Source organism: Bison bison, unplaced genomic scaffold, assembly GCF_000754665.1.
Source record: "Bison bison bison isolate TAMUID 2011002044 unplaced genomic scaffold, Bison_UMD1.0 scf7180017864461, whole genome shotgun sequence".
NCBI lineage: Eukaryota > Metazoa > Chordata > Mammalia > Artiodactyla > Bovidae > Bison > Bison bison.
Genome location: NW_011495023.1, coordinates 11,667,849 through 11,683,541, shown reverse-complemented (window position 1 = coordinate 11,683,541; position 15,693 = coordinate 11,667,849). Strand labels below are relative to the sequence as shown.

Genomic DNA, 15,693 nt, shown 5'->3' with positions numbered 1-15,693 from the left:
CTTTTCACTTTCTGCCATAAGGGTGGTGTCATCTGCATATCTGAGGTTATTGATATTTCTCCCGGCAATCTTGATTCCAGCTTGTGTTTAGATATTTAATCGGGGTTTCTTTTTTCACTTTCATGAACCACACAAAATATTCTTATACATATGTTTTGTGTACATGTCTGATTATCTCTTGGGAGTAAATTCCTGGGAGTGGAATTACCAGATTCATGGATGTGTACGTGTTAAAGCCTCTTGTCACAGACTGCCCACAGTTCTTCAGACAGGAAGTAGCAAAATTTTATCTTCTTATGAATAACCTGTGAGAGTAGATAGTGATTCTCTAAATGTAAGGCGGTGAGGAGAAAAAACTGTCATTGACTGTATGAAATTCTTGTGGTTGGGCTTTGTTGAGAGTAGGCAGGAAGAAAGTGGATTTATAGAGAGAAGGCAAAGAGATGTCTAGAAGAGCTAAGGAGGAGCAAAGGGCTGAACTGTGGCTTGATTTCAGGGTAGTTTAGGATTTAGACGAATTAATTTAATTGTAGTGTAACGTATACTTGCTATAGGTGGTTTCAGGCAACGAAGGATAAACAGTGCTTCGTTTTTGTTGATCATAAGGGTATATGTGTGCTTCTTGACTGGAGTATCTAGGGGCTCCCTGGACTGGGGTTCTGGTTTAATAAAGTCTAGTCCGTGCTCCCTCCTATGTGGACATCTCTAGCCCTGGACCGGCTGTTGAGACTCTCCTCGAGGGACTAGGAGTGAGGGTGGCTGCATCTGGAGTAACGGGGCATCAGGACCAGAAAGCCTGGATGTCAGACACCGGGAACAGGGACGAGGAGGAGTGGAGGGCACGGTGGCACGTGCATGGAACGTAAGAGGGGTGCCCTCCCGGGGTCCGCCTGGCCCTGATGACGGGGCCAGAGTTTCGCTGCCTTGGGTCAGAAGCCCCCGTGGTGGGAGCACCAGATAAGCCAAACTCTTCTGAATTCTCAGAATGTTAGAACCAAGAAGGGAGCTCAGGACCATCTGGTGTAGCCTTCTCTTGTTACAGATAAGGAAGATAAATAATTTATTGTTTTCAATTAAACTTCACCTCATAAGTTTTTAAAATCAGATAGTCAGCCTTGGAACAGAATGGGCTTTCTTTCCTTGCTCTGGGAGAGCCGAACTTTTGAGAATTTAAAGGGCTGAATGGTGGACGGGAAAGCAGATGGCATGAGTGACTGTATTGCTCAGCCTTGGAACACTGAGTAGATTTCGAGTCAAACCTGCTCCTCCCCCTGGTCACAGGGGCCTCCCTTTATGTCTGGCTTCAGTGCAGCACACATCTGCCTGGTCCCCAAAGGCTTCAAAGTAATTTTGGACTTAGGGGAGCTCTCCTCTTGTGCCAGCCCCATGTTTTTCTTGAATTTACACATGCTAGTTTTCTTAGAGCAATTCCTTAAAAATGGTCTTTTCTGTTGAGTAAAGAAACACATGTGAGAAATACTTCTTTTAAAAAACAACAGCTGCTCTGAACACAGACTGCCTTCGCCACTGGGTGACACTGTTAGACCACAGAACACTCTTCGAGAGTAAAATCAAGGGTCCTTGAACTTGAGATCTCATCAGGCTGCTTTACCTAGGAGAGAGAGAAACTCTGAACCACTTAATGGCCATCTATCAAATGTTATTTGATAAGTGTAATTTATCAGCCTACGGCAATTTTGAGGCCAGCAGGTTTAGGGTAATCAATTATTGAGGAAATCTGTTAATTGGACAGCATTTCAGTTGCTTAGAGGGTTGTGCAGATTGATGGGCTGCATATTAATGAGGTGCTAATTACTTCATGGGAATATTGGTGCAAGCCTGTGCACTCAGATTTATTTCCCACCAGACAATCTGAGTTATCTTTCTGGGGCAAAAGACACCTGGCTCGTACGTAGCAATTCATGTTACAGACTTTGACTGAGGGTTTTGGGGGTCATCTTATGCAAGAAGGAGCATCGTCTGCTGGGTTAGAAAAAAATGGGCATTTGGTTCCCTGGACTGATATGTACCAGAAGAACTAGGAACTTGTCTCTCATTCTGAGCTTTTTCTTAAGTTTTTTTTTTTTTTGATGTGGACCATTTTTAAAGTTTTTATTGAATGTGTGACAATATTGCTTCTGTTTTTTGTTTTGGTTTTTTGGCCACAAGGCATGGAGGATCTTAGTTCCCCAAGGAGAGATTGAACCTGCTCCCTCTGCATTAGAAGGGGAAGTCTTAACCACGGGACCACCAGAGAAGTCCCCAAGCTTTGTCAAGATCAGATGAGGACAGAGTTTGTTCAAAGCATGAGATGTCCTCTTTCCCCCTCCCCTGTTTTCCGCCCCTTGTGTAGGTCTGAGCTCTGCACGTCACTTGTCAGTGAGTCAAATTGAGTTGAACAATACAGGAGGTATCGATAGCAATGTTTCTGCAGGTAGGAAATGAGGAAGAGTCAGGCCTTCCCTTTGTGACTTTAAAGTGAGAGACTGTCATTGTTGTTTTCATAGCAACAACTATAAGCATCGTTAGAGAGGGGTTCACAGTGAGTGTCCTGTTGGGACAGAAAGGAGGAAAACCTCAAGAGGAATCACGAGAGGCTTCAGGAGATGAGCTGCCTGGTTTGGCTTCTCCATTCCTTCAGTGTCTGCGCCCTTCATTCAGTGCAGTTCTTCCGGGTGCCCGTGGGCTGACTCCCAGCCTGGGAATGCAGGAGGGAATAAAGCTGGGTGTGCTGCTGGCTCCCCTGATGCTTAGCTGTAGGCACAAGGAGCCAGAGGCCCCACCTTCCTGTTGGTTCTTCTTCATCCACTAGTCATGGTGGGGCTGCTTCCACTTTGGACGGCATATGTGTGAGGCATTGTGCTGGGGGGGAGGGTGACTGAAATTGGTCAGGGGTCTTTTGCCCACCGAAGGGACGCACATCTCTCCTGCAGGAGAGACCAGCTGGAGATGCAGGAAAAATCGGTGGATGTTGAGTGTCAGATTCATGGACGGAGGGAACACCAAGTAACATTGTACTCAGCACTGCAGACGGGAGGGAGACGGCCGGGGGAAGTGGCCGGGGGGAGAAATGACTCACAGAACTGGAGCACTAAGGGTGTGGGGGCTGGGAAGGCGAGGCCGAGAGAAAGGTCTGGAGCCTGTTCCTGAGACTTCTCAGCACCGAGAGGTCAGGATGGAAGACACATGGGGCCATCGGGTGTGGGGAGAACCAGGAGAGAGGGTCATCCAGACGGCTGGCTTTCAGGTTGAGAAGGAGATGGACAGCAGCTTTGAATTCTCACAAGAGGCTGGGGAGAAGGTACCCCAAGAAGCTGGGAGTCCCCTGCAGGTGGACTGTGAGGTGAATGGGACGTTTTCTGTGAGCTCTTTCTGTTAGGGATTCGCTGGTGGCTTTTTGTCCCTGGGGCCTTGAAGGTCGCAGCCCTTGTGGACAGACCTGGGGGCCAGAGCACAGGAGCTTGAATTCTTAAGGAACATTTGCCCCCCAGCTAGCAGTTGGGAAGAGAGAGGTTTGCTACTGTCCTTCCAGGTTGAAATACATGTTGATTTATACTCAGGCCCAGCTGTTCTCTTGGGGGAAGGCCCGAGTGCGTTTGCCTGGTTGAGAAGTGGCTGCCCTGCAGGAAGGATGAGCGGGGCCGTGGACCCTGTGATACCCCGTGCAGCGCCGGTGGTCCTCCTGCAGTGGTGGTGGGGCCCCGCCCTGGTGAGCCCCTCTGGGCACCCTCTCTCCTTCTCTCACATGTGTGCTGACCCCCTATCGCTCACTGCTCGCAGAATGAGGTAGTTCCTCCATCCACAAGGGAGTTCCAGACTCTCTCTTCTCTGGAAGCAGGCAGAGGACATGTACAGAGTCTGTGTCTCAGCTGAGGTTCTAGGACTTGTTTAGGTATCAGAGAGAAGACATCACCTGGATGGGCTGCCTGCCCGGACGGTGTGGACGTCATCATTGATTCCGTGCCCTTGAGGGATTTTGTTCACTTCTTTTCTTCCTTCAACTGAGCGACTTAGTAAATTTTTATCAATTTTATACTAGTTTTGTTCTACTTAGAAACATTTTTTTTCTCATACCCCCATAGTGTTTTTGTTTTCATTTTCTTTGTATATTTTGTCTTCACACTTCCCCACGGTAGCTTGAATGGCTAACTTACTAGCAAAACAAGGTTATTCAAGAACTGCTTTTTTGATTTTTTTTTTTAAACTTTTACTTAGGCTTTGAGCATGACCTCATTGGTGACATAGCAAACTCCTTTTTCTTGCAAAGCATTGGACTTTGGGGAGCTAGAAGGCAGAAGGAATTCAATCACAGGGTTAGTTTGCTGGTTTCTATGGAAAGCAACCCAAACTTGGCATCTGTTGACTATGAGCATCACTTTTTTTTTTTTTTTCTGATCAGACACCTGCAGACTCGTGGGTGCCCAGCTTAGGTATGAGCATTTTCTGAGGTCCTGATGCTGCAAGGCGTGTATTTTCTGGTTACCCCTTGTATGTGTTTGAGCTGTTCTGTGTTAGATTATTAATACACTGCTTGATTATAAACATGCAGGAGCAGTACACTTTACTTACAGAGCCAGTGGAGTGAAGTGCAGAAGAACAAAGTACTGTGTTTTTTGGGGACGTTTTTGTTTGTCCTCCACCCATGGCTTCTCTGCCCACTGCTTTCCCATGGGGTTTGACTGAACGTTATGCAAAAATGCCTCTGAAAAGATCTTGCCTGTTTTCTGTTTTGACTTTTTTGGAGAGTTGTCCAACTGAATCATTAGGTCAGATTCCACCAGGGCTATGGGAGGCTAAGTACATTATGAACATTTGATGTATGAACAGTTAAACTATTTATATGGGACTAGCTTCTGTTTTTATTTGTTGTTATTGTTCAGTCCTCAAGTGGTGTCCGACTCTTTGTGACCCCAATGGACTGTAGCCCGACAGGCTCCTTTGTCCTCCACTATCTCCCAGTGTTTGCTCAAATTCATGTCCATTGAGTCAGTGATGCTATCTAACCATCTCATCCTCTGCCGCCTTCTTCTCTTTTTGCCTTCATCTTTCCCAGCATCAGAGTATTTTTTCCAGTGAGCCAGCCCTTCACATCAAAGTATTGGATGGAGTTTCAGCTTCAGTATAAGTCCTTGACTCTTCAGGGTTGATTTCCTTTAGGGTTGACTGGTTTGATCTCCTTGCAGTCCAAGGGACTCTCAAGAGTCTTCTCCAGCACAGTTCGAAATTATGTTTTTATCGATCCCTCATATTTATATTATTGCTCTGTATGCAGAATAGTTATTTACAACAGAAACCAGAGTGGTGTAGCAGTTCAGCTGTACAGATAAGAAGACCGAAGCCCAGAGATTGGGACATAATCAGCATTTTCATGGTGTGGGCTGGCTTGGGCTGAGGGCTCCTCTCTCTGCTTTGGCTGTGAAACAAAAGCCCGTCAGGGATTCTGTTTTCTCCCATAGACTCTGTCCCTCTCTCCCATCTAAGAACAAATTGGAAAAATGAGCAGAGGCCTATATGGGGTTCACCATTAAGCTTGGTCTAAACTAGTATACTTGTACTGCATGGTCATCCATTTTTCAGTTTGATAGGACATTGATCATGGAGAGTTAGATTAATGAATTAATTTGTTTTAACTATTTAACTGTCCAATTTATTGAACATCTGCCACATGGTCTGGTACCATGTGTAGTGAATGTTCTCCTTAAGTTTAATTCAGTGCTCACAACAATTCTGCAAGCGTGGCTATGAGCACCCTGATTTACAGGTGAGGAAATTGAGACTCAGGTTAAGTCACATAATTGGTACGTGGCATAATAGGCTTCTAATTCAGGATGGAGGTGGTCTTCAAACTGGCTGGTATTTATTACTTCTCATGACTCAACAAGGTTTAAAATGGATGAAATAACAAAACTGTAATAACACAGCAGCAACCGAATGATCTCTAGGTTGTAATTTTAATAGCTATTAATATTTAATAGGGACTGTATTTATGGAGGTATAATACACATACAGAGAAGAGCATAAGCAAAAAAAAAAATGAACTGCTTGTTACATTTTCAGAGTGAATATGCCTGTGTAACTAGAACCTGTATCAGAAATCAGAACCTTACCAGCACCCCAGGAGCCCTGTTTCTTTCCATCCACTCACTCTGTGCTCCGATTATGCTGACATCTGACATCAGAGGTGGTTTTACTCATTTTCAACATCAGATGGATGGAATGACCCAAGCTGGACGCTTGTGTGTCTGGCTTCTTTTGCTGAACATTATATTTCTGAGACTCGGGCTGCTGTTGTCGTTCTCCTTGCTCTGTGTTCTTCAACTGTATCCTCATGCCCCACAGTCTGCTTCTCCATGCGGCTGTTAACAGACACTGGGGTTGCCTCCCATTCAGGGCTGTGGTGAATAGTGCTACTGTGAACATCTTTATAAAAACATTTATGTGTTTGAAAGGAAATGTGTCTCTCTTGCCACCTTTCCCCACTTCAGTATGATTTTCTGCAAGGTGTTTTCTGGTTGGGATTATAAAGCTATGATGTTAGAAAGCTTCTAAAATCTTGTTGAGAAAATCATCCTGTTTAAAGTGAAACCCATTCTCTGCTCTCCTGCCTGCCCCCTTCCATTTTCCCAGCTCAGAAGAGTGTGATGTTGAAAGGGGCGAAACCACCCCTATGGAATCAGACCCAAGTTCAAATCCTGGTCCTGTACTTTCCGAGCTGTGTAACCTGGGGCAGAATCATAGGGTTTCTGTTTACTGTGCTTAGTTGCTCAGTCCTGTCCAACTCTTTGTGACCCCATGGACTGTAGCCCATCAGGCTCCTCTGTCCATGGGGATTCTCCATGCAAGAAAACTAGAGTAGCTTGCCATGTTCTCCTCCACAGGATCTTCCCAACCCAGGGATCAAACCCAGATCTCCCACATTGCGGGTGGATTCTTTACCTACTGAGGCATCAGGAGATGCCTGGAGTGGGTAGCCTATCCCTTCTCCAGGGGATCTTCCCCACCCAGGATTCGAACCTGGGTCTCCTGCATTGCAGGCAGAGTCTTTACCAGCTGCGCTACCAGGGAAGCCCTAGTTGTTATTTGTGGCCAGTGACAGCACTTGTCACAGGTGACATTTATGGAAGGCTTACTGTTTCCAGGCCCTGAGTTGGGTTGCATTTCTCGTTTATTCTTCATAACCATCTGCCTTTCCTCTTCCTCTTCCTTCTTCCTCTTCTTCCACTTCTCTTCCTCCTCTTCTCCATCTTCTTCCCCTTCCTTTCTTGTTTTTTTTTAACTGGTGAGGAAACATAACCCCAAATCACACTTACAGTAAATGAAAGCTGGAATTTAGACCCATTTGGTGTGATCGGAGCCTACATCCTTGAAGCTGTCTGAGCTCAGAGGGAATGGGGAGACTTACAGTGAGGCCCTGCCTCACTGGGCCATTGTGAGGCTTAAGTGATGGGGAGATGCTTATGTAGAATATAGAGAGATGATGCATATAGTGACTCCAGAGTGGATTCCTCTTGTGGCTTGTCTCTGATGCTTTTACTAACAGTGCTGAAGGTCTGGGTGAGGTGGCCCTGCTCCAGTAGGCGTCATCCTGGAAACAGACACCTTGTTATTTGTGGAGCCATCGCCACCTACTGGTTGGTCCCGTCTCACTTGGTCCAGCTTGGATCTTAAACATTGGCACGTGCTCTGTCTTCCCGAGGTTTCTCTTGCCTTCGTTCCCATCTTCTAAATATAAAATGTGTGCCTTGTTTTTTTAATATAAAAATACATTTTTCAGGGATGAGAAAACGAGTTTGGTATTTTCCCAAGCGCGTCACTGTTTGGCAAGCGTGCAGCAGCGTCTCTGTGGCCAGTTAATTGTGAGTCTGAAATTCCAGCAGCAGTGGGCCCAGCACAATTGGAAAAGCCACATTTCTGAGCTCACGTGGATTGCTCTGGTTCAGCGTCAGTTGTCTGCCTTTGTTGAGTTTGTGGCCACGAAGGTCATCTGGGCACTTGTCTGATGCCTTTGGGTCCTAGATGGTGCCATGGTCTCCTGGCAACGAGACTGAATCTTCAGGTTGTTCCCAGGCTCAGGAGTTTTGTAAGTGAAGCCTTTGGCTGTTTAGGAGAAATTCCCATTTTAACTCACTCTCTGCTCTCTCAAGGCCTTCCTCCTCACAGCCAGCCTCCCTTCTGGGGACTGTGGGTGCTGAGGGAGACTGCCGTGGCTCCAGGGACAGTCCTTGCTCTTCCAGGTTGACCCGAGCCTGGACTGGGCTGGCCTGCAGACTTAAAGGACTTGGATTTTTCCGGGTATTGTGAGAGGGTTGCTAGAATCTCTTAGAGACAGCCTGGGAAACAAATGCTCTTTAAAACTTCTTGGGCATTACTTTCCAGAAGTTGCAGCACTTCAAACATTTAGTTGTTTAGCTTCGGTTGGTTCTAGTACAGCTCTAACCTACATGCACCGACAGGTTTCAGGGATTGTTTTCTAAAGGATTCATTTATGAGTGCTTTAGATAGATTTTAAATATTGAGGTGAACATGGAACTTAGCATAATCTGTAAATTTTTATTTTTTCCTCTCAGAGGATTGTTCTATAGTATAAACATAGCTTTTATATATACTGAGGTGAAGTGAAGTGAAAGTCACTCAGTCGTGTCTGACTCTTTGTGACCCCATGGGCTATACAGTCCATGGAATTCTCCAGGCCAGAATACTGGAGTGGGTAGCTTTTCTCTTCTCCAGGGGATCTTCCCAACCCAGGGATCGAACCCAAGTCTCCTGCATTGCAGGTGGATTCTTTACCATCTGAGCCATGAATGAAGACCCCCAAATTTGGGTGACTTGTTTTATTTGAATACTCAGTTTATTGTGGTCTAGAACCAAACCTGCAGTATCTCCGAGGATTAAGTTTTAACTTTTATCTTTGTGGGAATTCCCTGGTGGTCCAGGAGCTAGGACTATGAACTAATGAGTATCTGGGTTCAGTCCCTGGTCAGGGAACTAAGATCCCACAAGCCCTAGAAAAAAAAAATAAAATTATCTTTGTGATGTAGAAATATGAAACTGAACTCCTGGAGCCAGGAATAGTCTAATGGGAAACCCAGATGCAGTGAGCATTTATTCATCCAGTTGTGGAATTTTTCTGTGGGAGTGGTTATTCACCTCTGAAAAGCAATCAACACAAAATACCTGGGACTAGCAGAAGCCTGGACCCAGGGTTAACCTTTGAAAAGGGGAAAAACGCGAAGAAGGACTCAAGAGGGCATCTATAAGGCTGGAATTCCCTTCTTTTTCTGGGACAGTGGAGTTTCGTAATGATTTTGCTCATTCACAGGAACCAAAGGCAGAATTCTCATCAGGTTACGTTTTCAGTGTACAGTGTTAGTATCTATCTAAAATGCAAATCTGTGTTTTTATTCCTCAGCTTGAAATCTTTCACTGAATCCCCTCAACCTCAAAACAGCGTCAGAGTTTCTCAACATCAGCCCTGTCTCCTTGGTACACGCCTTGCACTGTAGTCGGAGCCATTCAGAACCCCATGTGCGTGTGATAGACTTTTCACATTTTGCAGAAGGGTCTTAATGTAGGTAGCATGAATGGGTTTTAGAACCATTGAAAGTTACCATCGACTGTGGATTACATGAGGGGAGGGGCTGAGTGAACCTAGGGAGACTTCCCAGTGAGCTAGGGGATTGTAAAGAATGCTTTATTATCATTAAAACAAACAAACCAGCAAACAGCAAAGAGATTTAATGGGCTCCCTCATTTAAAAGAAGAAAAAGCTTAAAAAAAAAAAAAGTTACCAGAGAGAACATGAAGGGGGCTTCTCCTCTATTGAGCTGATCCTCATTTTCCTTCACTGACTTGATAGTTTTTTAAAAAATCCCTTTATGAATCAGTTACTGGTCCAGGGGCGTGTATCTGACAAGAGTGTCTTCATGTTAATTTCTGGAAGATTTCATGTAGCAATACTGATATACATTTCAAAGTGCCTTTACTTCCAGACATTTTTCTGTCTCCTCTTTCCTTCTGGGCTGTGGATTACTGGTTGCTCAGAGCCCCTTAGGCTTTAACCCTCGTCGCTTGAGACTCCAGACAGCTCCGGGGCTCCCTCTCCTGGTGGTTCTTCCTAGATTCTGTTCCTTCATTTAAGGATTAGTCTTTGACTCAGTGGAATGTATCTGGTAACTCAGATTGTAAAGAATTTGCTCGCAATGCGCGAGACCTGGGTTTGATTCCTGGATTGGGAAGATCCCTTGGAGAAGAGAATGGCAACTCACTGCAGTATTTTTGCCTGGAGAATTCCACAGACAAGAGTCTTGAGACTGGTGGGCTACCGTCCGTGGTGTTACAGAGTCAGGCACAACCGTGCGACTGAGCACGCATGCACACAGGAATGGGGAGCAGTCCATGGGTGCAGGGCCTCTATTGTGTACAGTTTTCAGGGCCACCCTCCTTCTCATGCATAACCTTTCCCAGACCTCAGCGTGGTCTGCGACCACGGGGTTCCCCTCAGCCTGGTTTGCAGTCTCGCTTGAGGTCTGCACACTTGACTCAGGCTGGGACCCCCTTTCCTGTCTCCACTTGGATGAAGGACAAACCAGGGAGAGAGAAGAAGGAAGAAGTGTGTGCCTTCGTTTATGGGCAGAGCTCCCTCAGCCACCGCCCACCTGTGGCCTGTCTGCCTCTGTCCAGCAGGAGACAGGCCGAGCCTGTCTTAGGCCTCTCGGCCATTGGGAAAAGAGAGGCTTCCCAGGCGCCCAGTCTTAAGAGAAAGTGAAGAAGAATCCAAGCTAGAACTTGTTCCCTAGGCTCAGAACTGAAGTCTGTTCACTGTGTGCACAGGAAGCTCAATCTGTCTCTTGGCACCAAGGCCCAAGACAGTGTCTGTACCCTGGCTCTGACCTCTGGGAACCACGGGCAGTGGGCATCTGTGTGGCCTGCTGTCATGGGAATAGTGGGAGTGGAGGGTTGGGGGGTGTCGGGGAGGTGAAGTGAGAGACCCCGGCAGTCACCGAGTAAGACCAGGAAGGAGCCGCCCGGGGTCTGGGCCCTCACTGCCTCAGCTGCTTGCCCTCAATCACCCGGGTGTCCAGGGACATCTCCAACCCAGCATGTGCCAAAGGGAGCTCCTGACCTCACTCCCGTCTGCTGTGCTCACGGCCTCCACCACGGCAGCTCTGTCCTCGTTGCTCAGGCCAGAGCCCTTGGAGGCACCCTCGACCCCTCTGTGCGTCTCACTCCTGGTGTGCAGTCCTTCAGGAACTCCCAAGGGCTGAAATGAAGTGATCCGGTCTGCTGCACCCACCTCTCACCTGGGTCCCCTGACAGCTGCCTCCTGGAGTCTTGCCTTGGCCGTGCTGGGCCTGTCCTACACTCAGCTAGAATAATCATCCAGACACATGGGTCAGAGCTCGTCACTTCCTGCTCAGAGCCCTCAATGGCTCTTTGCTGTCACTCAGAGCAAAAGACAGAGCCCTGGCACTGGCCTTCAAGTCCCCACATCGAATCCCACCCCTCTCCAGTGCCCCCACTGGTCCCCCGCCATCCCTACCTTTACTCACGTCTCTCCTTCCTCAGATGCATCAGGCGTGCTCCTGACTCCTTATTCCCCAAGTCTGGAACACTCTTCTCCCCAGGTCTACAGGCTCCCTTCCCCTGCTGACACCTTGACCTCAGGAGGCAGGAATCTGGATTTGAGATCGGGGAGATTATCCTTGGTTTAGGACAAAGGGACTAATCCTTTTATGGCAGCTCATTGCCTTCTTGTCTACTGATTAACTAGGATGAAACTGCGGTTGGCTTTTAAACAAAATCAAGACTACCTGCAGGTCTGTCTGCCACTTCTCCAGTTTCCACCGAGGAGTGCATTCTCTGAGGGGCCCGTTCAAATAGTCAGGCTGATGTGATGGGATCACTGACTTACCACAGGCCCAGTTCGTGAGTTTCCATTTGGGGGAGGCTACAGACATACTTGTCTTTAAAAAATCAATGCAGGTAGCATTTAAGGAATATTTGGTTTAATCTGTTAGATGGTGGTGGTGGTGGTTTAGTTGCTAAGTCGTGTCCGAATCTTGAAACCCTATGGACTGTAGCCTGCCAGGCTCCTCTGTCCATGGGATTCTCCAGGCAAGAATACTGGAATGGGTTGCCATTTCCTTCTCCAGGGGATCTTCCCAACCCAGGAATCTAACCCGGGTCTCCTGCACTGCAGGCAGATTCTTTACCAACTGAGCTACGAGGGAGGCCCAATCTGTTAGAGACATGTGTATTATTGCTTGGCCATGCATTTATACCTAAAATATACAAATGATGCAGCTACAGTTTTTCTGTTTTAGTTGATTTAATTTATTCTTTGTTTTTTTCCTCTTTATTTCATGTTAATTTTCAAAAGATCTTTCTATTAAAAATAGGAAACATTGTAATGTGGTAGACAGAACATGAGTTTTAAGATCAGAGAGTGTTAATTTTCATTTTTTTTCAAGTCTGAGATTTACACTATTGGCAAAACTAGCTTAGGCAAGTTATTTTAACTTTTATTCCTCTGTTTATTGTCTGTGGAATAAAGATTCTAGTGCTTCTGTTCATAGGACCGTCGCTGGGATCAGGTGTGATCACGTACCCACAGGTGCTGTATCTAAATTGTTGGGAAATTGTTGGCTGCTGTTGAGGACAGTTCAGAGATTCAGGGAACATCACTGATGACTTTGAGACCCAAGACTCCTACTTGTAGCTACCGGCCTCTGGACCCATTTTACTTATTTCTAAATTCTACTTGAGATTGCATCTTTATTCTTTTCGATTATACCCCCACTCCCCCACCCCCATGCCAGCGTCCATGGAAGCACATAGCCACGTCTCTCCTCCCTGCACCCCTGCCCCGTGTGTAAACACACACACACACACACACACACACACCCTCCCTTGGTCATGGGCAGAAATAAAGATGGAGCCTGTCTTCCATCCAGGAGCTTGCTCACAGAGGCTCTGTCCTCTTTCTGTTTATTACAGATTTGACTAAGTTCAAAATTTATTCAGCTTCTGCCATGTGCCAGACACTTGGCTGGACCCTTGGATTTAAAACTGGAGACGAACTGGTTCTGGCTCTTTCACAGAATAGACAGATATCTATGGTTACGGTGTGTGTGTGCACGAGTGCTCAGTCGCTCAGTCATGTCCATGGCCCCATGGACCGTAGTCTGCCAGGCTCCCCTGTCCATGGGATTCTGCAGACAAGAATGCTGGAGTGAGTTGCCATTTCCTTCTCCAGGTGATCTTCCCAGATCAGGGATTAAACCCGTGTCTCCTGTGATGGTAGGCGGGCTCTTTACCACTGAGCCACTGGGGAAGCCCTCCCAGGTGTAAGGATGCTTCTTGTACCGGAAATACATCTGCATGGTGCTGCTGGGGCTCTGAGGATGCAGGGGAGGGGGACCACTCTCGACTCACCTGGAGAGGTGGGGACAGGGGGCAGTGCTGGGTGTGAGCCTGCTCAGATGGGATCCTCCCTCCTGCCCTTGCCCTCTTCTCAGATCCCTGTTCCATCTGGGGGCACGGCTCTTGCCAGATTAACGCGCATGTACTCTGGACTTTCCAGGGAAGTCCCACTATCAGATGTTCTGCTGTAGTGAGGCCCTGCCTCTGACTTTTGGTTTGGAAAATTTAGTCATCCTGCAGGACAGGGAGGCATAAAATGACGTGTTGGTTATCTTGAAAGATTTATGTATGTTGGGGAGAGGGAGCAGGGTTGGGTAAGCACTGAGAGACATGCCTAGGGGTCCGCAGCAATCGGATACCTGCCAGGTGGACCACCGGGGTTTCAGCCTGCACTCAGCCAGCCATGTCCCCTCAGCTCTTGCCCCCATGCCTTTTCTCTTCCTTCTCACACAATATGACACGTTTTCATATGGTGCTTGCTGTGTATCGAGGCTGCAGGGGACGAAGGAAGGAGACATGTGCCCCACTCTCCAGGGGCCTCTACACACACGCACTTAAATTGAACACAGGACCCAGGGGTCATCACGTCATGTGTTCCTTTCACGTACTGATAACAGAGTCCAAGCCCAGAAATAAGCCACTTTGGGTGGTCTGTTCTGTTCTCCAGTGAAGCCTCCTCTTCCTTCTAGACAACGAGTGTGAAGAGCTGGGCTCTGCTGTCTGGTCCCTCCCTCTGCGCCTGCACTGTTCTGGCAGCTGGGGGGTGGGGTGTGTATGCAGATGAAATCCTTGCCCTCAGGAGCATCTGCTCTAGGTGGCCAGTGACTAGTCAGTCAACCTTTGATTTGGAGGAAGTAGGGAAGGGCTGGGGTGGGATTGCAAGTTTAAGCAGGGCAGTTAGGAGGAGGTCAGGGCTCTCTGAGAAGGTGCCACTTGAGGAAAGATGCAAAAGGCTATGAACGGGATGAAGTTTCCAGGGTGCTCACAGGAGTGGGAAGGAGACAGGGACCAGTAGCCTGGCAGGATAAGAAGGCTGATCTGCCCCTGGGGAGCTGCTGGCCTCTTATGTGGGCTCTGGGATCTGTACATTTTTAGAACGTCTTAATTTGGAGGCTGAAGGGAGTGTGAAGGACCTGGGTCTGGTGCCCAGGTGCTCATTGTGGGTTCAGCGGGTATTCAGACACAGTGGTGGGCAAGACCTGTGTGACCTGAAGCTCACGGTGAGCCTGGTGGGGACCCGTCTGGCTGTGGGACTCTCCTGTGCTTTAGTTGTCTGCTCCCAGAACCAAGTGGGCTTCTCCTGCTCCTTGCTGCCCCCCGTGGCTAAGACAGAGCTTCAGAGGGTTTCCAGTGAAGTGGCGGAGGCCCCCTGGAGGATGTGCTCGGCTGTCCCAGGCCTCTGCTCTGGGCGGACAGACGTCTGAACCGACACCACAATGACTCTCATCGTTCTGTTTCAGACAGCCCACTGGAGGATTCTGACCCCAAGGACAAGTATCTCATCCCGAGAAACATCATGGCCGAGCCAGACTATATAGACGATGACAATCCTGAACTCATTAGGCCTCAGAAACTAGTCAATCCTGTTAAGACGTCCCGGAACCATCAAGACCTTCACAGAGAACTTCTTATGAATCAGAAAAGGTATGATGGCTTTTTGAGCAAAGTTTTCCTTAGGGGACTTTTGAGGTAACTAGATTTGTTTCTTGACCATGTTGAAAGCTTCCTTATTCCTTCGCGCATCCTTGAGTCAGAACATCCATGATGTAAACCCGTCTATAGGCTCAGCTGCTGCCCCCAGGATCACTCAGGGTTCTGTGGTCCTGAGTCCCCTTCTCAGGTGGACACATATTTTAGAATGTGTACGCAAGAGGCTGGATTAAGGATAAAAGAGCATGTCTTTCATCAAAGAGAAGTACATTGTTTCCCCATATATTTGGGGAAACGTGAAAACCAGATAATGCCAACCTTAGCATTTGTAGGGAGAAGACAATGGCACCCCATTCCAGTACTCTTGCCTGGAAAATCCCATGGACGGAGGAGCCTGGTAGGCTGCAGTCCGTGAGGTCGCTAAGAGTCAGACACGACTGAGCGACTTCACTTTGACTTTTCACTTTCATGCATTGGAGAAGGAAATGGCAACCCACTCCAGTGTTCTTGCCTGGAGAATCCCAGGGATTGGGGAGCCTAGTGGGCTGCTGTCTATGGGGTCACACAGAGTCCGACATGACTGAAGCGACTTAGCAGCAGCAGCAGCATTTGTAGAGTGGC

General features: G+C 47.6%; 1 protein-coding gene across 2 annotated transcripts in view; it reads left to right on the top strand.

Moving 5' to 3' along the window:
* Positions 1–15,693, top strand: part of FAM107B (family with sequence similarity 107, member B) — a 51,554-nt gene that overhangs the window by 21,721 nt on the left and 14,140 nt on the right. For both annotated transcript variants that reach the window (XM_010859951.1, XM_010859949.1), the window contains exon 2: positions 14,883–15,066. In XM_010859951.1, coding sequence (XP_010858253.1) covers positions 14,883–15,066 — 184 coding nt within the window. The remainder of the gene's footprint in view (positions 1–14,882; positions 15,067–15,693) is intronic.